Source organism: Medicago truncatula, chromosome 2 (assembly GCF_003473485.1).
Source record: "Medicago truncatula cultivar Jemalong A17 chromosome 2, MtrunA17r5.0-ANR, whole genome shotgun sequence".
NCBI lineage: Eukaryota > Viridiplantae > Streptophyta > Magnoliopsida > Fabales > Fabaceae > Medicago > Medicago truncatula.
In genome coordinates this window covers 21,986,099-22,009,612 of record NC_053043.1, presented here as the reverse complement: position 1 = coordinate 22,009,612, position 23,514 = coordinate 21,986,099, and the positions used below count along the sequence as shown (strand labels likewise).

The 23,514-nt window shown below is 33.1% G+C and overlaps 4 protein-coding genes and 1 long non-coding RNA gene across 7 annotated transcripts; 3 read left to right on the top strand and 2 right to left on the bottom strand.

Moving 5' to 3' along the window:
• Positions 1-2,716: 2,716 nt before the first annotated feature.
• On the top strand, positions 2,717-3,175 carry LOC112419046 (uncharacterized). The gene is made up of 2 exons (XR_005643995.1): positions 2,717-2,919; positions 3,018-3,175. It is a non-coding gene; the product is annotated as an uncharacterized lncRNA (long non-coding RNA).
• A 2,575-nt stretch (positions 3,176-5,750) lies between these two features.
• On the top strand, positions 5,751-6,362 carry LOC11422291 (proteasome subunit beta type-2-A). Its single transcript, XM_024777031.1, has 2 exons — positions 5,751-5,756; positions 6,039-6,362. Exons 1-2 carry the CDS (start codon positions 5,751-5,753, stop codon positions 6,360-6,362), a joined length of 330 nt encoding a protein of 109 aa, XP_024632799.1.
• A 2,248-nt stretch (positions 6,363-8,610) lies between these two features.
• On the top strand, positions 8,611-15,005 carry LOC11416205 (probable RNA helicase SDE3). Of its 3 annotated transcripts, XM_039830547.1 has the most exons (6): positions 8,611-8,921; positions 10,019-10,098; positions 10,289-11,095; positions 11,196-11,369; positions 12,490-13,941; positions 14,326-15,005. In XM_039830547.1, the coding sequence occupies exons 3-6, from the start codon at positions 10,325-10,327 to the stop codon at positions 14,749-14,751; spliced, it is 2,823 nt and encodes a 940-aa protein (XP_039686481.1). In that variant the 5' UTR covers positions 8,611-8,921; positions 10,019-10,098; positions 10,289-10,324; the 3' UTR covers positions 14,752-15,005. The 3 variants fall into 3 exon arrangements, with proteins under 3 accessions (XP_039686481.1, XP_003595606.1, XP_039686480.1); XM_003595558.4 differs by lacking the exon at positions 10,019-10,098 and having other exon boundaries at positions 8,612-8,921; XM_039830546.1 differs by lacking the exons at positions 8,611-8,921; positions 10,019-10,098 and adding an exon at positions 10,142-10,203.
• A 63-nt stretch (positions 15,006-15,068) lies between these two features.
• On the bottom strand, positions 15,069-17,334 carry LOC11422290 (non-specific lipid transfer protein GPI-anchored 25). Its single transcript, XM_003595557.3, has 3 exons — positions 16,697-17,334; positions 16,504-16,572; positions 15,069-15,442 (listed from the first exon to the last, which is right to left on the bottom strand). The coding sequence occupies exons 1-3, from the start codon at positions 17,049-17,051 to the stop codon at positions 15,258-15,260; spliced, it is 609 nt and encodes a 202-aa protein (XP_003595605.1). The 5' UTR covers positions 17,052-17,334; the 3' UTR covers positions 15,069-15,257.
• A 4,048-nt stretch (positions 17,335-21,382) lies between these two features.
• LOC11411678 (uncharacterized) lies at positions 21,383-23,514 on the bottom strand. The gene is made up of 4 exons (XM_024777547.1): positions 23,284-23,514; positions 22,457-22,514; positions 22,215-22,370; positions 21,383-22,140 (listed from the first exon to the last, which is right to left on the bottom strand). The coding sequence occupies exons 3-4, from the start codon at positions 22,225-22,227 to the stop codon at positions 21,554-21,556; spliced, it is 600 nt and encodes a 199-aa protein (XP_024633315.1). The 5' UTR covers positions 22,228-22,370; positions 22,457-22,514; positions 23,284-23,514; the 3' UTR covers positions 21,383-21,553.

The following is a 23,514-nucleotide window of genomic DNA, read 5'->3' as shown; positions in this document are numbered from 1 at the left end:
TGCATGGTAAAACTCCTATTGTCCTTAGGTTCTGAATTTTTCACTCACTTTCTTTGATTTGTGGCCTTATAATTATGGATTGTGTATTCTAGAATGGGGTTATGTGCAGTAGAAATCAATGTTTTTTTTTTTTTTGAATTAGATACGAGAGGGTTCCTTTCCAACAATGTTTGTATTTTATCAGCTATTTAATTTACATACATTTTAATGTATAACCTTATAAAAATGTTTGTTTTATTGTTTTTATTTGTCTACTAATATTTGTTACCTCACAAGAATTGCTTTGGAATCTTCCATATCTTTCTATCTATCTATCTTCTATCTATTTATCTATCTATATCTTTCTATCTTCTTCATAAAAAACCATCTCTCTCAAATTGTATCTAATCTAATAATTAATAATAGAGAATGATATTGATATTTCTTCAAAAAAAGAAAGTAATAGAGAATGATGATGATAATGATGTAGTTAAACTTAAGTTACAAAAATTTGCCACCCCTTCTTATTTCATTGTATTATAGTATAATACCTCCTTTTGTTTTTAATAATTGCATTATTATAGTGCTACTATTACTATAGAGCTGATTTAAAGTCTCCGTTCTAACGATTCCGTGTATATAGGCGTTCCAAAATTGAAGAGATGTACATATTAATTATCTTTGTAAGTTTAACAGAATTTGTAGCCTTAAGATTTCATTAATTATACATTGTGTTTTAACATGGTAAATAACATATTGAATATTGTCCATTAATCTACCACTAATCTACCACTTCTTACAAATAATAGTGTTGTTTTTGTACAAAAAGTAATAGTGTATTTTTGATGATGTACCTAAGTAATAGAATAAAATTTTGGACTTTTTAGGAGTAAAATATTTGTGTTCTTAAAAGGAAACTTGAGTTAACCATATACAAACATTATGTCTATGTGACACTTCTAAAAAAGCTTATTCTCACTCTCTCTTATTCTCCACTTCTAAAATTCATTATTTATCTCCACTATATAAATTTAATGTGTGATGTTAATAATACAAAACTAAAACGTTCACTAATATTTAACTAAAAAAACTTGAGGAAGAAAAAAAGTAAATTACCCATTGACTCCAAATAAGTAACTGTTATTTCCTCATATATTTGTCTTAATTCTCCACTTAAGTTGAACATAAATCAAGATTTGCAACCCAAAAATGTTATAATATAGCTTTTTTTTTTACTCAAAAGATATGCACAATTTCTCTCATAAACTACAATGCTATTGCCATATCTTTATTTTTTTTAGGGAGCTGATCTTTATTCTTGAATGATGATTGAAGCTCATCATCCATAATTCAATACCTGTTATTAAACCCATAAAATGGCATTAATATGGTATTGTACAATATGGAAGAAAAAAAACGAACACATAAATTGGCATTAATATAGTATTGTACAATATGGAAGAAAAAAACGTTTTGAGAAATAATAAATTCTTAGCGAATATCCTATATAAGTTTGCAAAATCCCATGCACTTCTCCATATTTTACAACTACGTCCATTTTGTGTGTGCTCCTTCCTTTCCCAAATTTTTCAACTTAATATTTCAATGATTTTGTTTTAAAAAAAAATATGCGACAATCATTTTGCTGCTTCACTAATCTTTCAACTACCTTTTTCTTTTTTCATATTCAATAATTATTTACCACTCTCTCACTCAATACGGTATCGTTTAAATTAATAAATTGATGAGTTACAAGTGTTTTTAATTGTTTATTATCCTATTGACTTTAACATACCAAAAAATAAGAATGAAATAAATAAGAAAATGGTAAACCAAAAAATATGCTAAAAAAACAATACCAATACTAAATAAAAGTTAAAGAGAAAAATATAAAAGAAATCATTGTATCAACTCATGAATTGGATTTTCAATAAATATGAGAGAAAAAGAAACAAAACTTCTAAAGACGAATCCCATTTTGACTGCTTATTTCAGTTGTTTCTGTGAGCAATATTGATAGGAAACATGAATACCTCTAGCTTTGATCGAAAAGAATAAGTGATATCAAGAGAAAAAGCAAAAACACTTGCGATTGCACAAAAAAGTTTTTATATGATTACACTAATATGATAAAATATTAAATATGATACAACTCTTCAAACTTATGAACTATGAACAAGAACCACCAAGAACTGTATTAATTATCCTAAAAATATTTTAACAAATATGAATTCTCATATAATTTCTAAACAACTCTCTTATATTTAATATAATTTAATATTAAACATAACGATATCAATCATTTAACTCTATGTGAATATGCTTATCATAATTATTATTTACTCATTTGTAAAAATATTATGGATTCTAATCAAACCCGTGCAACGCACGGGTTATATACCTAGTAATACCTATTACAATACCCATATGAGAATTGAACACTCTAGGGCCCAAACAACAACACACTCATTGGTCAACTACACACTATATATTAGGGCTGCGGCTAAACAATCGATCGATTCAATATTAGGGTTTAGAGTTTTTCTCTTTGCCGTAGCTAGGCCTTTGTAACACCCATTTGATGATGGATGATCGATCATTCATTCAATTCCTATCACCATTCTTCAACTACAGGTATATGATTCCCCCATGTGTTACTTCTCCTATTAATTCATTAATTTATTTATTTCAATCTGTTTGTTTTTATTAATCTTTTCTGCTTTCGTTGGATCAGCAGTGAAACCTGTTTTCATGCTTTCTTTGGGAATCCTCTTTTCTCCATTCTTTGTTTACTTGTTCACAAGTGGTGATGTTTCTCCGAGTCCGAGTGTAATTTCTTTGATTAACAACCAGATCAAGAATGATTTGGCTCTAAAAACAAATTTGGATGAGGCTGAGCTTGCAATTTTCCATCTAACATCTTGCCTCAGGAAATCCAATGTAAGATATAATCTTTACTCATCGTAAATGGTTTTATTTCAATTTTGAACTATGATGTTCATGTTTCCAGTTGTCTTCTTCTCCTCTTTTTTTTCTAGGTTGGCTGGAATAATTCGTTTGTTTTCTCGGGATGTATTCATATAACCAACTGTGAACTCAAACAACACACAATTAAAGGCTCACATAAAGCTATACTCCAATGCCTTCAGCCTATTTTCAGCAGTTGTAACTTTAGTGTAATGTAAAAGTAGTTAGTTCGAAAAAGTAAAAAAGAATATAACATAAAATGGTTGAGTGAGAGGTAGGTGTACGTACCTTTGCAAGAGGAATTCTTAAGGTGTTTCTCAACAAGTGTGCGATCAATGATATTGTCGTCAACAGCAAGAACATGAGGAATGTCACCATTTTCCATCATCCACTTTGAAGAAGAATCAGAAGCCATGAGTAATGACAATGAAGAAGTTATAAGAAGGTGATAACGTAGTTGCAATAAATAGAGGACGGTACTATAAGGATTTGATTCAGTCCCCTCCCCTCTACTCATTGTATTCAATAACCAAATCCTACTACACTCTCATCATCAAATCTCTATCTGTCTCATTTGATTTGTATATGGTTAGTTGTTTGACCTAAACCTAGAGAAGTTTGAGGTCTTAGGTTTAAATTCGAACCAAAAAAACTATATGTTTTAACATGGGTTAATAGTGTTTTACCCCCTTGTAAAAAAATTTGATTGGTTTTCGTCCTTGTAATTTGAGAAAATTTTGGTTTACCCCCATGTGATTTGAGCAAATTTCGGTTTACCCCTATTAATTTGAACAAATTTCGGTTTACCCCTATTAATTTGAGCAAATTTTGGTTTAGCTCCCTGCCATATCGTCGATTTTGTACTGTCAAAATTCATAAAGGAAGATCTGATGAGAAATAAAAGAACCTTCAAGAAAAAGAGTACTTCAAACCTCGTTATCGTATATTAGAGAAATTTAGTGCACTAACACGAAATAGCCATCAATCCAAAGGTTTCTTGATGCTGCTTCAAAATGTTCAATACTTGTTTGTCATTGATGGAAGCAATGTAAAGACACAGTTCTGAAGGTAGCAATTGTGATTTGTTTTGTTTTATTTATATGCTACAGAATTTAATTTTTTTTGTTTTCCTTTTGCTTGAGGGTTAAAACTAACTCAACATTTACCATTTTTCATGCTACAGAATTCCATGTTTTTGTCTGGTTAGATGTAGCTGTTCCAGCTGTAGTTGCTTTGGAGAAAGCTAGTGACAGATCTAAAAACAATGTTATGAGTGTGTTAATTATTTTCTGTGGTGAAGTTTTGAAGGTAGATTGTACTAATCTAACGCGGCGGAGTAATTGAATGAATAGTTGGTACATCTTTCAATGATTCAAGTGTTTAACTAAATGATCCTTTTCCATCAAGAAATTTTCTCACTTTTCAAGAGAAAGATCATGAGATTTGATATAGCAGAGAAATATCATGACATAGATTGCTTTCTGTGCAATCTATCTGCTATATGCTCTTGAGAATGGAATTGAAGGTCAATTATGGTTTAGTTTTCTATTAATTTATATTGGTCTCTGCCATTAGTTCCCTCTAAATATTTTGTTTAATGCAACCTCTGGATTTCAACCCTCAATAATATTGTTTAGTAATTGGTTAGTTTCTGAACGCCTATAAATAGGTTTGATGTAATAACTTGTAAATAACATTTATTATTTGTATCTTTCATTTTTCACCATCATAAATATGATACTATTTTAAACTTTTCTGACTTCTCACTCCCACATTCAATGAGATATGGCCTAAATTTGCATGCTCGATCAAAGACTTATTTTTTTAAGGGCCTAAAATCTTTGTGGCATTTTGTAAATCTTTGCATGCAAATGCTATCAATGAGCTCTTCACAGAAGTTTTTGTTCCAGCTAGTCTCTTTTCTTCGCCTAATCACCGACAATTAGAACAAGAACGAGGAGAACCACTATACCACTAACCGCACCAGCAACAATATGAATAGCTGTCTTTTTATTGCTTTTAGAATCATGAAACTCATATGCCGCAAGTTTGAGAAACAACGTCTGTCCATTACTATCATCTTGAGAAAGCTGTAGCAGACTCAAGAGTTATCTGCTCCAAACGAAACAACCGCTACTGTTATAAGCATATGCAGTGCAGGAACAATTGCTCAAACATTTTGACTCTCATTTGAGCCTATCAGTAACAATGTGGAAAACATGTTAAAACATCTTGCAAATTCATTATCGCATAATCTTCAAGAAAAATAGAAGTTCACCTCATTATCGCGTAGAAAAATTTAGTGCACTAACAAGAAATAGCCATCAAGACATGTTTGGTGATGCTGCTTCAAAATGTTCAATACTTGTTTGATATCGAACTCATTTCAACACCCAATTTTAGTTCTTGCAAAGTTTAAATTTGTTTAATTATGCTTAATATTAAAAAATTTGCAAACATGTTTAAAGCATTATAATTAGAATTTTTCAACATGAAATGAACTAAATATGAATTTTTTAAACACCAAAAGTTTAAGATATAAAAATAATAAAACTATGGGTCTGGAATTCAAATTTTTTAGCTCTTTTTTTTTTTGTGGAGAATTTTTTTATAATGTGCATTACTCACTATAATGATTTCACGTCAAAAAAAAATTGTAACGTTGAGCATATAAAAGAATAAGGGTAAGGATGAGCATATAAATAAGGGTAACGATGAGCATATAAATTTATTTATAATTATTTATAATTTAGGTTTGAGCTTATAAATAAGAACGTATAAAGTATAAATCCCTTCAAAAAAAAATGAATGTATAAATGTTTCAATACACAAATGTCCAGTTTTATACAAGTGTAATTAAATTATAAAAGGGTAAGAATGACTTTTTGATAAATTAATCAAGGTAAAAGTGGAAGAAAAAATAATAAGCAAAAGTAATTTATGTTTTCTATGAGGACTGATTTGTAATAATGAAAAGTTTAGACTTTGAGTGGTCCATCAGTGGACACCATCTGATATGGCATCAAAGTTATACTATTGGTTAAACCAAATAACGAGTTTATTTACACGTGAATTTGGTTGGTTTTCTTCAGAATCCCTACTCTGTGAACATCCTTCTTGCTGGTTATGACAAAGAAACAGGCCCATCACTATACTACATCGACTACATTGCGACACTTCACAAGCTTGAAAAGGGAGCTTTTGGTTATGGTTCCTATTTTTCACTATTAATGATGGACAAACACTTCCATAGCGGAATGAACGTGGAAGAAGCAATTGATCTTGTTGACAAGTGCATTTTGGAAATCCGATCAAGGTTGGTTGTGGCACCTCCAAACTTTGTTATCAAAATTGTTGACAAAGATGGTGCAAGAGCATGGCGTGAATCAGTCAAGGACACTCATGCATCAGCTTGAGTCAATCCTGTTCCTTATCTTCATCAAAAACTTCTTTACTTTCGCCTGAGCGTTAATGTTTCAACATTTTGTTTTCACTTTATCTTAGTGGTTTTGAGATATATCTGAAAACCATGCATGGTCTCTAATGGTCGAAAGTAAGACAATTTCTTGTTTGAATTAATATGTATGACTTAGTCTATATTCATATTTGTGACAATGCATGATATTTTGTAGCTCAATACGGTAATTTTGAAAATTGAAGGGATGGAATAGTGCATTAGGGCATATAGGTTGAGTGAAAAATGAAACGAGGTATTTATGCTTGTGCGAATGTTACTAATTATGTTGTAATCTGGCGAACAACAATAAAATGTTTTCACTATCAATTGTCGGTTGCGTAACACCAGATATAGCGGTCTTAGTATTAGACAGAACCAACGTTCTACTCTTGAGGTCATCAACATCTATGAAGGATGTCGTCTTAAGATTCACAGATTGAGGAGGAAGATAAGACTTGAAAAACGAGAGCTTCATGTTGCCTTAGAGCTCATGAAAACTTTTTTAAGCTTAAGTTAAAACAAATTTTCAGCGGGAATCCTATGTAATAGTAACTCTTAGCATATAGATAGATGTATAGATATGCAATATTCAAGCATGATTTCAATTATTCGATCTTTAAACTCATTCATTTTCAGTTTAAGGAACTACGTGATTCACCCAATTTTGTATTTCTAGGCTCTTAAATGCTGCACAACCCAACATCCAAAGGTGCCCCAAACAGATATTAAAAGGAAGATGGTTATATTTATCACTATAATCCTGAGAAGCATAATTGAAAAAACAATTCAATCTTTACTTAAACCTAGACAACAACATAAAAATCATTAGCATATAAACAATTCTAAGTAGGCAAGTAAAAATATTCCATTCAGTGACATGAACACGTCAATTCAAGCTTGCCGGTGGATATAAGCTAATACTAACTACTAATTAAATACTTGATAGATCAAGTAAAACATCCAAAATTTGTCAAAATAAATAAAAGTAAAAACATCCAAAAATAGTGCGCAGTGGAAAAATTTCATTTATCACCCTGTCTTATACCAAAAATTTAATGCGCTTTGATTACACGGAAAATTTTGTAACAAACTTAAATGAAAAAAAATACTATACATTAAATTTTTGAGGGACTTAAAGCGAAAGAATTTTTTAAGGAACTAAAACAAAAATTTAAGTATATTTATAGGAACAAAAAACATATTTAACCTAATATTTTATAATCTACCAAAACAATAACCAAAATAACGATACAAATCAGTGAGATAGATAAATCATTTAGTCGAAAAAAATATTAAATTTAACATTAACCTTAATAACCAAATTAACAATATAAATCAGTGATTAACGTGATGTTGAGGTCAACAACTTTTGTAGTAGATGTATGTTACTTGAAGGCGAGACGTTTGATTTGCTAAAAAAAATAAGGACATGACAAGACAATTTAAGTTGTACAATGTTTAGTTGTCAAAATGTTTTAGGAACATGACAAAATGGAGGACAAGAGACTTGACAAAAATTGAACTTTTTGTTCTTTTACTAAAACACAAGACAAATTGTATAAGATCAATTTGTTGTTTGATAAAAAAAAAAGTATACTCCCTCCGTTTTTAAATAGGTTTAAATATGATTTTCGTCCTGTAAAAAAAAAAAAAACTTTGAAAAACATGCTTGTAAAATATTTTGTTTGAAAAAAAGTCCCAGACCCCACTTCCGATCTGATTTGGCATTGTTTTCGCCATGTGGCATGCCACATAATTAAATTTTGTTTTTCTTCAAAATTCTGAAAAAAAAAATCGGAAAATTGTTAAAATTAAAATTTTTGAAAATTAATTCTTATTTTAATTTGAATATTATATATTACATTTTTTTTTTTCGAAAATACAGAAAATTATATTTTCAAAAGTTATAAATTTTAAGATTATATAATTTTTAATTTTATTTTTCTTCATATTTTAATTTTCAATCATTTATTTTCATACGTAAAGAAAAAGTAATTTTCAATTTTTTTCTTCATATTTAAAAAAATATTGGAATTTTTTTTCAATTTTTTTAATTTTAAAAAATAAATTTAAAATTTTTAATGACATGGCCACGTGGTAAAAGTTGCAGAGTCAACAGCTGATCCAAATTACTGGGACGAAAATCATATTTAAGTATTTTAAATATAAGCAAAATACTTGTAAGCAAAATAGACTTTTGGTTCGTAATACGGAGAAAAGCATTCTCACACATCCACACTTTCCTTCCTAACTTTTTCACTCTCACAGTCCAAGCGCTCTCTCTCTCTCAATCGGAACCCTCACCGTCATTCATTCATTCACCGTCCAAGTTCTCTCTCTCTCTCGAACCCTTATCTCACTCCTTCGATGTGAACCTCTCTATCAAAACCCCATTGCAGAACCTCTCCATGTTTCTCGAAAGCCCCATCACCTCTCACTCTTCGTTATTCTTCCCCTACCAGAACCTTTGTCACGCTCTTCACTCTCTCTCTCTCTCTGCGCAACGCAAACCCTCACTGTATGCAAAACCCTCTCTTTTTTTCCTTTCAATTTCTTTATATATTTTTTTTTCAATCTTTGTTTAGGTTGTGTTTTTATTTCTGAAAAATGTTTTTTTTTTTCTTTTTCGGGTATTTTTAGATAATAGGGCTTCTAATTTCTAAATGAATAAATAACAATTGACAAACAAAATGTACCATTTGCAAGTTGTGACTGACATTATGTTTGTGTAGGATGATTGTGTCATTTAGGTTCTGCCAAAATCAAATTTTTATGATTACTTTGTTATATAAATGTGTGGATTTTATTGGGGTCTACCATTTTTACCCAAATGTAGTTTTAGTTTGTATTTGTCTCTGTCGAAGTCGTTAATACCGTTGTTTTGTGGCACGTGATTGCGGAGTGGGATGTTGTCGTACATAATAGTGGAGTGGGATTACGGTATGGTGCAATGTTAAATGCTGATTTAGTATGTTTTCATCTGGTGGCTGTAATGGTCGGTATTATGGTTTGCACGCGAAATGGCTGCAATGGTGAATTTGTTTGAAAAAACTTGACATTGTTAATTCACAATTTGTTTTACAAAATGGTTTTGGGAGTCTTTCTGATCATGAATGGGAGTTTTCTGATCAGCTTCTTATCGCGCAAAGAGAAGAAGTAAAAGAAGAAATGAAAGAGAGGAGAAGTGCGCAACATTGCCAAGTTAGGTTGCGACAGTAGGAGATAAGATGTTGTATGTAGAGAACATTAGTTTTAGATATTTTCTCAATCCACCCCCCTAAAACACAAGGGGTTTACCTGAAGTGTACTTCCGGTAGTGCATTTTATCTGAAAAAACACTACCGGAAGTGTGTTTCTGGCAGTATATTTTGACTAATTTGAGCATATAGGGGGGAGGATTGAGAAACTGTCTTAGTTTTAAGGTTTGGCATAGTAGAATTTTTTAGGATTTAGCATATGGGCTTTTTAAAAAGTCCAATGATGGGCCTAAGTCTCATTCATGAAGAATTGTTTCTCTCTTTGGGTCTTTCCATCAGTGACAACTTTTTCTTTCTATGTTAATTTTGAAAATATTAGAATAATGGCCATCTCGCTTCATGATGTACAATATTGCAGTTTTGAGATTGGCCGCTCTGCGCCGCTATCCAGGATTACGACATAAGTCTCTCTCGGGACAAGATCCTCTCCCTGCTATTGTACGTTAGTTGGTAGAATAAGAGAATTTGGATTCATTTAGGAATACCCATGAGTCCATGATTTTAATTTACTGTATAGGGGAACCGACCCTAATTGCTTTTTAGGTTCTCTCTCGTATGTTTTTTTTGCCTTTGCTGAAAATTTTATATTGTGCATATTTATTCATCATTGGGCAATATTTTTTTGCAGAAGTGAAACTTGGAAGGAGGACAAAACATTTTCACAATGAGTACTGTCGGATACAGGTCAAAAGATGAATGCTCTGTCATAGGGGAAAAGGCTGAAATCGGATTTCTAGATTTCGAGGAAGAGAGATCTGTTTGCAGTTATGTTGCTGATGACGGGGCTCCAGTAATCGTATCTGTCCCGTTTGCTTTTAAGAATGGGAAGCCTCAATCAGTATCTGTTGGAGATACTGCCGTGGAGTTAATAACCATTAATAATACTACTGAGGAACCAGTGGACCTGTGGAGTGTTCATATTTTTGCCTCAAATCCTCCGGACTCTTTCACTCTTTCTCTCACGGAGCCTCCTCCGGCAAACTCAAATGCAGAGAGCTTTATAGAATCTTTCAGAGTGGAGGACAGGATGCTTCAGCCTGGCGAGATCTTGAAGATATGGCTGTCTTGCAAGACCAAAGACATGGGCATGTACTCATCTGTTGTGTATTTTGACGTTGGAGACGAGAAAATTGAAAGGGTGGTTTTCCTCTTGGTTGAAGACAAGATCTCAAAATCTCTGGCTTCTAACAGACCTTACTCAAGAACAAGGAAGAAAGACAAATTTGTTGTAGACAATTTTGTTCCCGGCTCACGCCCTCTAGCGAAGTCAAATCGAAAATACGTAAATAGGCTTCCTAGATATGAGGTTCCCAAGGATATTAGGCTCTTGCTTGAGGGCAATCAGGTCCCTCAAGTCGTTGAAGATGGCCTTACAAGAAGGAGTTATGCGTCTTATTTCAAAACACTAATAATAATGGAAGAGATACAATTAGAGGTAATCTTGTTTGTTTTTTGGTTCATGAAAGAAACTAAAATAGGAGTATGAGCCGGATATTTGTTTCTATTATTTGTTTGCCATTGACTTCTTCTTTCAGGATGATATGAGCACTTATGACATGGAATACATAACTATGAGAAGGAGAGGAAACAATTTTTTGTCCTTGGAGGTGCCTGGGCTTGCTGAGAGAAGGCCATCACTGGTGCATGGGGATTCTATCTTCGCCAGGCTGGCTTCTGAACAAGATGAAGGTGCTACACGTGTATATCAGGTCTGGTTCTTATTTTGTCTGCACACCACCACATTGTTACTTGACATTCCTCATTTAGATAAATCAGCTCTTTAGCTATGTTGAACTTGAATTCGGTCCTCAAACCTAGTCATCAGATGCATACTGTAATTATTTACATGTTTCTATATTTTCTGAAGTGTTATAAATGGAATCTGATCTGTAGGTATTAAGAAGAGTACATGTCCTTATCATGTATCTTAATCATTGACCATTCAATGCCCTTTCATTGGTGTAAATGCATTTCAGTAGATGCCACTAGATATGCATTGAATTGATAGCATTCCCCCTGGTTATTTATTTATTTATGGCTTACAGATTCTACTGCTGCATTGATGATCCTGAGGCAACTATGATAGACTGAGCTCTTGTGTGTACTTTTCATTTCTGTAGGTGTAGGTTCCAAACCTTGAATAAAATTAAAGCTAGCGATTGATACATAATTTTAAAATAAAAAGGTGATTATTTCGTATAATAAATTTGACATGTCTGTCTCTCTTCTTTTCCTAGAGAGCCGCCCAGGAATCTCTTTTACAAAGTATATATCACCAGCAGTTATCAACTTGAGATATGTTGGTTGAACTTGCACTAGGCTAACCAAAGATAATTTTTGTTTTTAACTCCCCCATGTTCTTATAATGTTGCTCTCGCCTCTGAGTTTGACTTAATTTGGTTTGGCACTTGCATTTTTTCAATCTTCTAAACCATCTCTGTTCATTTGGTTATATTTCGGAATGTCATTGTCAGGTATTCTTGATATGCATATAAATGGTGAGTGTACAATTGTAGAATCTAGGAAACACATTTTTTGTTATTAGTATTGTTAAGAGTCCCACATTGGATGAGATACGGCTTGAAAATGATTTTATATGTGGGAGACATCCCCTCTTACAAGCCGGTTTTGTAGGGCTGAGTTAAGCCCAACCCAAAATTTAAGAGTATTTTCGTAAACTACTAACTGTATTTACAGGTCTGTATGTGTGATCTTTAGAGTAGATTAATCCACTACTGTGTGTATGAAGTGTGTTCTGCAATTAATTGATTTTGGGTATCTTATCCTGCCCTTTATGCAAAAACGAAAATGATAATTAAATTTCTGCAGGGATTTGTTCACCGGGTTGAAGCTGATGAGGTCTATTTGAAGTTTGATCATGAATTTCACTTTTACCATAGAGATGAAGATCTCTATAATGTTTACTTCACGTATAATAGGATCAATATGAGAAGGCTATATCAAGCTGTTGAGGCAGCAGAAAACTTGGGTGCTGAGTTTCTTTTTCCATCTACTTCATCCAAAAGAAGGTCCATTAAAACCACTGATCTGGTTCCCATTTCTGGTTCTTTAAATGAGGAGCAAATGTGTTCGATCAAAATGATTCTGGGTTGCAGAGGCGCACCACCTTATGTGATTCATGGGCCTCCAGGTACAGGCAAGACTAGGACAATAGTGGAAGCAATCCTCCAGCTCTACCAACATCATAAGAATACCCGTATTCTTGTCTGTGCCCCCTCAAACAGTGCAGCAGACCACATACTGGAGAAACTCCTTGCTGAGAAGGATATTGATTTTCGAGAAAATGAAGTATTTAGGCTCAATGCCACTGCCAGGCCATATGAAGATGTAAAACCTGAATTTCTTCGCTTCTGCTTCTTTGACGAGATGATATTTAAGTGTCCCCCGGTCAATGCCCTCAATCATTATAGGATTGTGGTATCCACATATATGAGTGCCTCTCTTCTTTTTGCCGAAGATGTTGCCCGCGGTCACTTCTCTCATATTTTCTTGGATGAGGCCGGCCAAGCTTCAGAACCCGAAACCATGATCCCTATAGCCCATCTCTGCAGAAGGGACACCGTTGTTGTTCTGGCTGGAGACCCCTTGCAGTTGGGCCCAGTAATATTTTCCAAGAAAGCAGACGAGTACAAATTGGGGGTATCTTTCCTGGAACGATTGTTTAAATGTGAGTTATATGGCAGTGGAGATGTTAATTATATAACGAAACTGGTTAGAAACTACCGATGTCACCCAGAGATTCTATACCTCCCTTCAAAGCTGTTCTATTTTGGGGAATTGATGGCATGTAGAGATCCCTCAACTTTCATGGTGACTGCAGAATTTCTCCCTAATAAGGAGTTCCCTGTTCTTTTCTTTGGTATCCAAGGATGCGATGAAAGAGAAGGAAATAACCCATCATGGTTCAACCGAATCGAAGTAAGCAAGGTTGTAGAAACTGTTGGGAAGCTGATAAATGGTGGTAAAATAAGAGAGGAAGACATTGGCATTATAACACCATATAGACAACAAGTGTTGAAAATAAAACAGACACTTGAAAATCTAGAAATGCCTGATGTCAAAGTTGGTAGCGTTGAGCAGTTTCAAGGACAAGAAAAGGAGGTCATTATTGTATCAACTGTTCGATCAACGATCAAACATAATGAGTTTGACAGAATCCACTGTCTTGGGTTTTTGAGCAATCATAGGAGGTTTAATGTGGCTATTACCCGTGCTATATCATTGTTGGTTATAATTGGGAACCCCCATATTATATGCAAGGTACTGCCTTTTATTTAACAAACCATAACTCATTTTTTAATAGTTATATTTCTGATCAACTTTATGTGGTGAATAGAACATCTTTATATATCCTTTCGTTGATTGCATTGCCTGTAAGTCAAAGGGTTCTACCTCTATGGTGGTACTTGTTTAATTAGTTTTATGCTGTAATACGAAAGGGAGTGCTTACCAATTTAACATTACTGCTTTCTACATTAACTAGTCAGTTTGTCTATTTAGCTTTATAATTATAGTTTGAAAATATGCAAAACATTTTGATAATAATCAAAGACTGATTGTTTATGAAATCCTGATTGTTGGCTGGACCTTTGTTAATGAAATCCTGATTGTTTATAATAACCATTCTTCGCTTACTTTTGGCAGGATGATCATTGGAGCCAAATGCTGTGGCACTGTGTGGACAATTCATCCTATCTGGGTTGTTCTCTTCCAGAAAGGATAGAACATTACGATGAGGGCGTCGGAGAGAACTCTGGCTTTGGCTACGATGAAGGTAACACATGGCCCTCAAACAATATAGAAGGTGGTCAAGATTTCTACCAGTCGGAGTTCCCTAAACCTGGCACGGATGAAACTGGATGGTCTGATGGCTGGAACACATTTCCCTCAAACAATGTAGAATCTGGTCATGATGGCTGGAACACATTGCCCTCTAACAATGGAGAATCTGGTCAATATGACTGGAACACATTGCCCTCTAACAATGCAGAAGCTGGTCAAGATTCCTTCCAGTCAGACCTCCCTAAACCTGTCACTGATGAAGCTGAATGGTCTGATGGTTGGAAGTAGTCCGTACTTGGGCTCGACATTCATGTTTTTTTCTTTCTTTCTTGGCAATTAGTTTATGCTGACTTAAACATCATGCAATTGGAATGAAGCGGGGGGAAAAAGACCTATCCATATTTATATCTTCTATGCCGCAAAGTTAATTAGGATGGTGAATCGAGAAAAAGAAAAGTGGGGGAAATTTTTATTATTTTTTTGAAAATTGATCTGATACCTACATTGAATCTGGAGGAATTGATTAATTTGTGACTTGATTAGTTGTTGCGGTTAACCAGTTTTGTATAGTCTATATAACTTATGTTACTATTGGAAGGAACAGATGGTACATACAACTTTTTCCATGCAGCATAAAATAAAAACAATGTGAGGTGTAACAGGAACTCGTAGTTCTTCAACCATATATTCTATGAATTTCTATGAATATACAAGATGTTGATGGTAATGAAAACTAGTCACAAACAAGACATTTTAGCAATGAGTTAAAGTAGTAAAACACAAGATACTGAGCATTAATAGTAGAGAGTGTTGAGGTTGAGGAGTGGAAGCGTGACAAAAAGGATTGTGAGTAGCAAATGCTTGTAGTATCCACCACCAGTGATTGTTGATGAAGTCGAACCATTCAACGATGGTGTTGTCCCTGCTCCCTTGCCGCGGGGTATCATTTTCCCTGCTGCACTACTGGATACTGCTGACCCTGTTTAAGGACATGCATTATGTCATCGTCAATTTTAATGTGAATAATTATAGGATTTTTAAGCTATTGTAAAAAAAATAAAAAAAATCAACCGTATTGTTATTATTGTTGTTCTTTGAACCAATAGTTAAATTCACTATCATTTCATAGCAGCCATATTATTTTTTTGTAGAGTTTCATAACAAACTATCTGATACTATTTACAAAATAATAGAGAAAATATATAGAAAAAAAGTAAATGCTTTTGTGTTTTTTCATTCTAGATAATGCATGTAATTTATTTTTTTTAAATAAATTATAGGAGAATGAAGGTTGGCAAAATGTTAAAAGCATGAGAAAATAATTGTTTTAACAGTCGAAATTCTATGTCCTTATACACAAAAGGTTCATCCAAATTACATTTAAAATAATTTTAAAACTTGTTATAACTTAATATTTTTAAATAACTATATACAAAATTAGCATTATTTTCATTTATAATAAACGATACATCTTATTACCATACTATAAATTAAATTGATACTTTTCAAAGCATATAAGTTTACACCTGATTACCATACTTAAAAAAATATGATTAACTTATTGATTTAACCATCAAATTTATAGAAATTCTTCGATCTTTTGTCAGGTACCTATAGAAGCTTTCTAATAACTTATTTTTTTACATAAGCTCCCTAATAACTGATTACGGTAGCTTGTTTGGATAAACAACTTATAGCACAAACATTTATTATGATAAGCGCTTGTGTATAAGCTTATATAAGCTATTTCTATAGAAAAGATAAAATAAAGTTAATCTGTTTTTTTTTTGGTACAAAAGTTAATCTGTTTCTATATAGTCTATAAGTTAATTTTATAAGCTATATTGGAAAACTTATTAAAATAAGCTTAAAAAGTTTTGAAAATTGTCATAAGTCGTCTTCATGCGTTCTCACAAATCTGACAAAACTAAACTTATGCCAAGTTGGTCAACTCAAATAAGCCAATCCAAACATGTGCAATTCTTGAGTATGATAATCTTTAACGAAACAAAAGCATAGAACAGAAAATGAATCAAGCACCTGTTCCTGAAGGAGTGACGGGAACACCAAGAATATCTGCGCTGCCGAGAGGAGGAAGAGTCCGTGATTCTGTAACAATGTGAATCAAACAACAACAATTCAATTTCAATTTCAATTCAATTAATCTCTCTTTATTTGATTATTTGTATCTAAATTCTAAAAAATCTTTGAAAAGAAAGAACAAAGAACGAACCTGCGCAAAGAACATTGAAAGAAGAAGTAGTTGGTGGAGGTGAGACACATAGCGAGGAGAGCGATTGAAGCCTTGTGGAGTTGAGAGGGAAGCCGAGAATGTGATTATCACGGAGGAGATAACAGAAACAGAGAGAGTTCGGCACGAACGTCGACCAGAAAGCGTCGCAGCATTTGGTGGAAGCAGTCTCCGTGAGGTTGTTTGGAGGAGACGAAACGTAAGAAAGACAGGGAGAGAATAGAAGTAGCTGATCGGTGCAACCTTCTCGAGAGGAAGGTGGTGGCGGCGCCACCGCTACTGTAACGGCGGAGATACCGAGACTCAGCATGAGGAAGAAGAAGAAGGTGTTTTCCATGTTGGAGAAAAACGGTTAGGGATTTGGCGGGAGAGAAACGAAGTGATGCGAGTGAATTATCACTATTGCCCCTTCTATCCCACTCAATGATGAGTATAATAACAAGTCCTTAATAACTAACTCTAATCGTTTGTCAAAAAATTAAATAAATAACTAACTCTAATCGATAAAAAAATTGCTTGCCTATACGCATGGATTTGGATCCTAATTAAGAAAGACACCGCATTTTTGTGTTTATTTCTTGCATGGATATGAATTTTGATCATCTATATCTATATATAAAGATTATACAAAGTTTTGGTTTGATACTTTTTTCTCTTCTTTTCTTTTTTCAATTTTGTTCTTTGATTAAACTATTATATTTACAATTTTATCATTTTTATGATATTATTTTAATTTTATTTTAAAAAAATTAGTTAAATCTTTATAATATGAACAACTCATTGCAAAAAGAACAATATCTTATTAAAAATAATAATTTGCATTATAAACCTGAGCTTATTTAGATCTTATTTACCAAAATTATTTGAGTGATGTATGTTAAAAAAATTATAACTAAGTATGATAATATAAACATACAATTCAGCACAATAGAAAATTGGATATACAGATCTATTTTTTCGCTAGATACGCATAAAGAGACATATTGGCCTCTAGGTTTGTTACTAAGAACCTAATTTGTTGCCACCATGCTTCTCTTTTGAAAGAGCATTTGTTTTTCCACCCTCTTATATGCTCTTCAACTTTTTCATTTTACCCCATATGAATTATATAATTCGAAAAAGAAATCTTTAGATTTATATAATTCAAGTTGTACCAATATATACATAACATTCACTCATTTTCCATTTACAAAAATTTACCCCCTAATCTCAATTATATCTCGTTATGTCAATTTTCAACCAAACTTGGGTGAATTCGTTGTACTTTAGGCATTTCAACCACACATTCTCTTAAAACATGGTCGTTTGATTGAGTTTTTTTTCCTTCTTCTTTTAGATTACCGATTCAATTTAGAAAATAGAATCGAACAGGATTCATCACAATTTCATCTGCTATAATCCAAAGTGTGGTCACATGTCAATGTTTGTCTTATTTTGTCATTCGTTCAATATGTTTGCTTTCAAGCAATATGTTGTACAAAGAATCACTCCCTCAGGAAGAAGGGAATAAAGCGTGTTGATTGTCGTTTTCTTCCCCTCTTGCAAAAAAAAATCCTATGACAAGATAACACGATGTTTGAATAGATTATAACATGAACAAAAGGTCGACGCTTTGAACGATCTTGCCCAATTTCCCTCCAACTAATGTGATCTTCCTTGTAGGACCACCTCCTGCAGTGGATATCCTTCTTGTGTCGGTTTTGAATGTTCATGTGGGACCACCATCTACAATGGCCCTCCTTCTTCTGCCTATTCGATTATCATAGTGGCTAATTCATCATCTTGTCCACATGAATACGAGGATGCATCAGTGCTAGAAGGCATACTTTTGAGTGAGTTTAAGCATTAGGGACTCATTCCTTCTATTTTTAGTTTTGTTGAATTTTCGATAGTCATACTTGTGACTATCGTTTTGGTTAATCTGGACTCGTTGAATGACATTATGCGTTAACAATTATGTACAACATTTTAGAAAACATTGCGTGTTATATGGCGTTTTATTGCTATTCTATGTTCTATTTTGTTTGTATATTGATGAAGTGTATGTTAAAAAACTTGTGCATTTGGGGCTTGACACATCTTAAAAAACATGTCGAATGCAAGATTTTTTTGTGGTCTAAAATGCATCACCAGTTTCTGGGTCCATATCGCTTATAAACTTTTATAAATTGGTTTGCTTGGTTTATTAGCGCTCCACACACTAGAACCGTGAACAATTATCAAGTAGAAATGAATACTAAGTTAGATGCAATGTACTACAACATGGGGAAACCCAATCTGTTTAGGATCAATGTTGATGTTACACTGTCAGACTTGAAGGATCAATCAGATTGGATTAATGGTCGTCTCACTCACGAAGACACAAGAAGAATGAATAATGTTGAGTATCGTCGTTTGTTAACTCATATAAAAAGAAAACATTTCCTTCTTTTTGCCTAAAAAACAAGGGCTATTCACCTAGTGAAATTAACATTTGATGAATTTAAACTTTTAGATATTCTTCAAGCTTAATTTGGTGGCCCTAAATTGTTCACTCGTAGTCCTTTGTATCAATTGATATTCTCACTCTATCAGTTTTTATGTCAGGTTACCTAATCTATTCTCACTCCATCAATTTTTATGGTCAAAAAAATACGGTTTTGTTACAAAATCTGAAATGTGACCAAAACTGCTCAAATAAAAATGGAAGTATCAAAATTGCAGTTTTGGAAAGAAAAAAAAACGAGGGGGATCAAAACTCTAAATTTTCTTTTCTTCCTTTTCTTATTGTTATTGTTAACCATAAGAAGCACTTCCAGTTTCTAGCATCTCTTCGGATCAAAACTGAAGGCAATTCAACTTTTTGATCTATGTGCATGCTTGCTTCATACGTATTATGGAATTGAATATACAATGCAATATGAAATTGAATAGTCTGAGGTTATTGATATCATATTATAGGATGTCTTTTTGTTTGTTGTTATAATGGTTGTAGGATTCTTAATTTTTGGAGTGTTTTGTTCTGTTGTTCAGTTTTGAGTATTGTTTTGATTTTTTGGTTCAATAATATTTGGTTTTGCTGTTGTATGTTGGTTTGAAGTTTTTGATATTAGTGCAAGTTTGTCTATGTTGCTGTCTGTTTATTGACATTTAGTAGCAGGGTCTGATTTGGGCTCATATCAGAGGTGGCATTTTCTGGTTATAAGCTTGGGGGGATCAAAACTCTAAATTTTCTTTTCTTCCTTTTCTTATTGTTATTGTTAACCATAAGAAGCACTTCTAGTTTCTAGCATCTCTTCGGATCAAAACTGAAGGTAATTCAACTTTTTGATCTATGTGCATGCTTGCTTCATACGTATTATGGAATTGAATATACAATGCAATATGAAATTGAATAGTCTGAGGTTATTGATATCATACTATAGGATGTCTTTTTGTTTGTTGTTATAATGGTTGTAGGATTCTTAGTTTTTGGAGTGTTTTGTTATGTTGCTCAGTTTTGAGTATTGTTTTGATTTTTTGGTTCAATAATATTTGGTTTTGCTGTTGTATGTTGGTTTGAGGTTTTTGATATCAGTGCAAGTTTGTCTACGTTGCTGCCTGTTTATTGACAATTAGTAGCAGGGTCTGATTTGGGCTCATATCAAAGGTGGCATTTTCTGGTTATAAGCTTGGGAGGATATCTGGTTTTTATCGTGTGTCTCTTTACTAGTTTTATTGAGTTTTGACTTATTAAGATGAAATCTATGGTTTTGTCTATGGTTTATAAATGATATATCCATGGAGCTGAATTCTGTAGTTTTTGAAATTTGTTGCAGGTTCTTCAAAAGTAAAAATCCTTGTGGTCAAGTTGTGGTGATGAAAGCTTAGGAGGCTAAATGATGGCATGCTTAAGGATTTTCTATTGCAAAAATTAGTGCGGCTATAGATGTGCACTACTTAGTGCGAAAACGAAAACATAATAAGGAACAAAATTAGTGGGGCAATAGATATGCACTACTTAGTATGTAATTGTAGTTGTTGTGTTGCATTGTTCGTTTCCATTATGAAATCAAATTTCAAACATTTGTAACATATTTGGAGTTGTAAATTTGAATGATATTTGATCTTCTAATATTGGTGAATTCAAATATGAATGAAGTCTAAAGAAAGAATTATTTGGTAGATTCACAATTTTTTATTGAGGAGTGATATTTGTACAACCAATTTTGTACAACCTTTGTGACAATCACATTTTCTCTCTTCTTATTGGACAAAATCAATAGAGAGAGAAAGAAAAAGAGAGAGAATAAAAACACATGTGAATATGAGAGAGAGGGTTGTTTCAAAAGTTATCAAAAAGTGGTTGTACAAATATCATTTCTCTTTTTGATTCTAGACAATTTTGCGACACTTTTCCAACTTCTCAAAAATGATAAATGCAACATTTTTTTTAATGTTACTGGTGATTAAAAAAGTGTTGCTATAGGTAACATTTTGCGGCATTTTTCGAATGTTACAGATAATACTCTAAAATGTAACTAAAGGTCTTTAGTAACAGGGGCTTTACCTAACAATTGTTTAAATGTAACTAAATTTCATTAGTAATATTTTATTTTTTATTTAGTAATAGTTTTCAAGTGTTACTAAATCTCAATTATATTGTAGTGTACATTGCCTGCTTCAGGTATCACTTACATCTTCGGAATGTTTGGAAATTATAGATATATTCTGCTTCAATTTTGTTTGGAAAAATAAATCGAAAATCTTACAATTTTCTATGTAGGATTGTGATGGTAGTTTATATCAAACGAGAGAAGAAGAAAGTACACAAGAAATAGACAATATTCATGGATAAAAGATCCAACAACAAAAGATAGTCTAATAACCAAGAGGGGCACTGAAAGTAGCCTTAGTTTCTAAAACTTGTGCCTCTTCTTGAATGATACTCTTCAAAACAGTCTCAGAGGTTGTCAGTTGATGCTTAAGATCTTCCACATGTTGACTTAAAATGTCTATTTTCAAACCCAACACTTCAACTTCTTTGGAGACTTGTTGCTTGGAATCCAACAGTTTTTGCAATGCATCTTGAGAGACTTTTATATCCGAAAACAAAGCACGTCTTTCAACACTATCCAACCAATCCTTATCAAAACCAAAGCTGCGCAAATTGTGTAGTAGCTTAACGAATTCAGAATGACTTGAAGCTAACACATCTAGCACACTATGGGTTTGGAGGAATTGTAATAGCTCAGCTAGACAAGTGTATGCATAACACTTGTATCTAGTACTCAGTGAAGTGTCCCTTAAAAGAACTGATGGATACTTAACAAAGAAATCAGTCAACAAAGACAAGTTCTCGTAATCCAAATAATTCTCGGAGACCAGTTGCTCAAGCTCCCATATGACAATACAAGGAGGACTTGAATTTTCCACTATTTCAGAAGGGTTTAATACATTAACCTCACCTGTGAATAAAAGCATAATTGAGCCTCTCGAGAACCAAAACAAAATCATTAAATTAAATTAATGGAGAAAATACCTTCAAAAGGCATAGGAAGTGTTTGAGATGTAAGAGGCAAAGGAATGTTGTTGGTAGGAGATGGCTTAGATTTTGAATCTCTAAAATCATCATCCTCAGGAAATTGTTCCTCAATAATTGAGCTTAATTGAATGAAAGCATTGTGATTTAGAGAAACTGAAATAGTGGAGAGAGGAGAGTTTAACTTCAAAATCAAAAGGGTTATGAGGTAACATAAGAAAATACATCCTAAGAGTATTTACATTGGTCATTATTAGTCTTGGTAATTTTCTGAAAGCCTTTGACATCAACATCTTGTTCCTACACATATAGAAATAAACAAATGAATATAGTTCTACTGGAAATCTTAATATTGAAAATATATATAAGTTTGGAAAAGCCCGGATTCATTTATAGGAAGATTAAAAATAGAAAACAAAGGAATCAATGTTTGAAAGAAAGAAATATGATGTTGATCAATTGATTGTTCATTTATCAACTCCTGTAAATAGAAAGAACATATGCATTAGTAATCTTGAGATATTAATTACATCCATTATTGAATAAGTATATATTTGGAGAGGAATATCGAAGTGAATTTGACACGGCCTTCATATTACTTCTGAATTTGTTGGTAATAACACTAATGATGGTATCTCTAAATCAAGAACATTTTCAACAAACTCGTGCTCTTCCTCTGGTGGATTTTTAGCATATAGGACAGTACACTAGCGAGTTTATATTCATTATTAACTCCTCTCATATCAAATTTATTTCGTAATGTTAATAACTTTGCTTTGTTATGTTGATAAAATAACTAGAATATACTCTTTTGACTGATTCTTTGCCTATAATTTTTATTCTTATACTCCATGAAAAATGGAGTATAATTGTCAAATCCGTGAAGGATAATGTCTGCTTCTTATAAGCATTATAGCAGTTGTGTTGGTGCACGGTGCTCCGGTGTGGAGGAAAGCAGTTTCCGTCACTAAGGAGAATGGTGCATGCAAGCACATTCGCACTCCAACACTCAAGTCACTAGGTGAAAAAGGTGTATTGTGTGCGAAAAAATGGGTGAATTAGAAATTACATTGAGCGTAACGCATAGTCATGCTTATATAGCCGAAGAGGTCGATAACTGCATCCAGGTTTTACGACATGAATCATAGAACCCTTAGTCAAGCAGGTTTTACGGTGACAATGATGGGTAGGATTTGATCTTGATGCATTCATGGGCGGTAATCCGCAGATGGCTTTCACGTGCAACCTCACGGCACCTCTCTTTGAGTAATATGGGCCTTAGCCTCGTTGGGCTTTATGC

Coding starts and splice junctions, on each gene's coding strand:
- LOC11416205 (XM_039830547.1), top strand. CDS start 10,325: ATGAGTACTGTCGGATACAGGTCAAAAGATGAATGCTCTGTCATAGGG. Junction 11,096..11,195: donor TGGAAGAGATACAATTAGAG/GTAATCTTGTTT, acceptor TTCTTCTTTCAG/GATGATATGAGCACTTATGA. Junction 11,370..12,489: donor GTGCTACACGTGTATATCAG/GTCTGGTTCTTA, acceptor AAATTTCTGCAG/GGATTTGTTCACCGGGTTGA.
- LOC11422290 (XM_003595557.3), bottom strand. CDS start 17,051: ATGGAAAACACCTTCTTCTTCTTCCTCATGCTGAGTCTCGGTATCTCC. Junction 16,573..16,696: donor TTTCAATGTTCTTTGCGCAG/GTTCGTTCTTTG, acceptor ACATTGTTACAG/AATCACGGACTCTTCCTCCT. Junction 15,443..16,503: donor CGTCACTCCTTCAGGAACAG/GTGCTTGATTCA, acceptor GTCCTTAAACAG/GGTCAGCAGTATCCAGTAGT.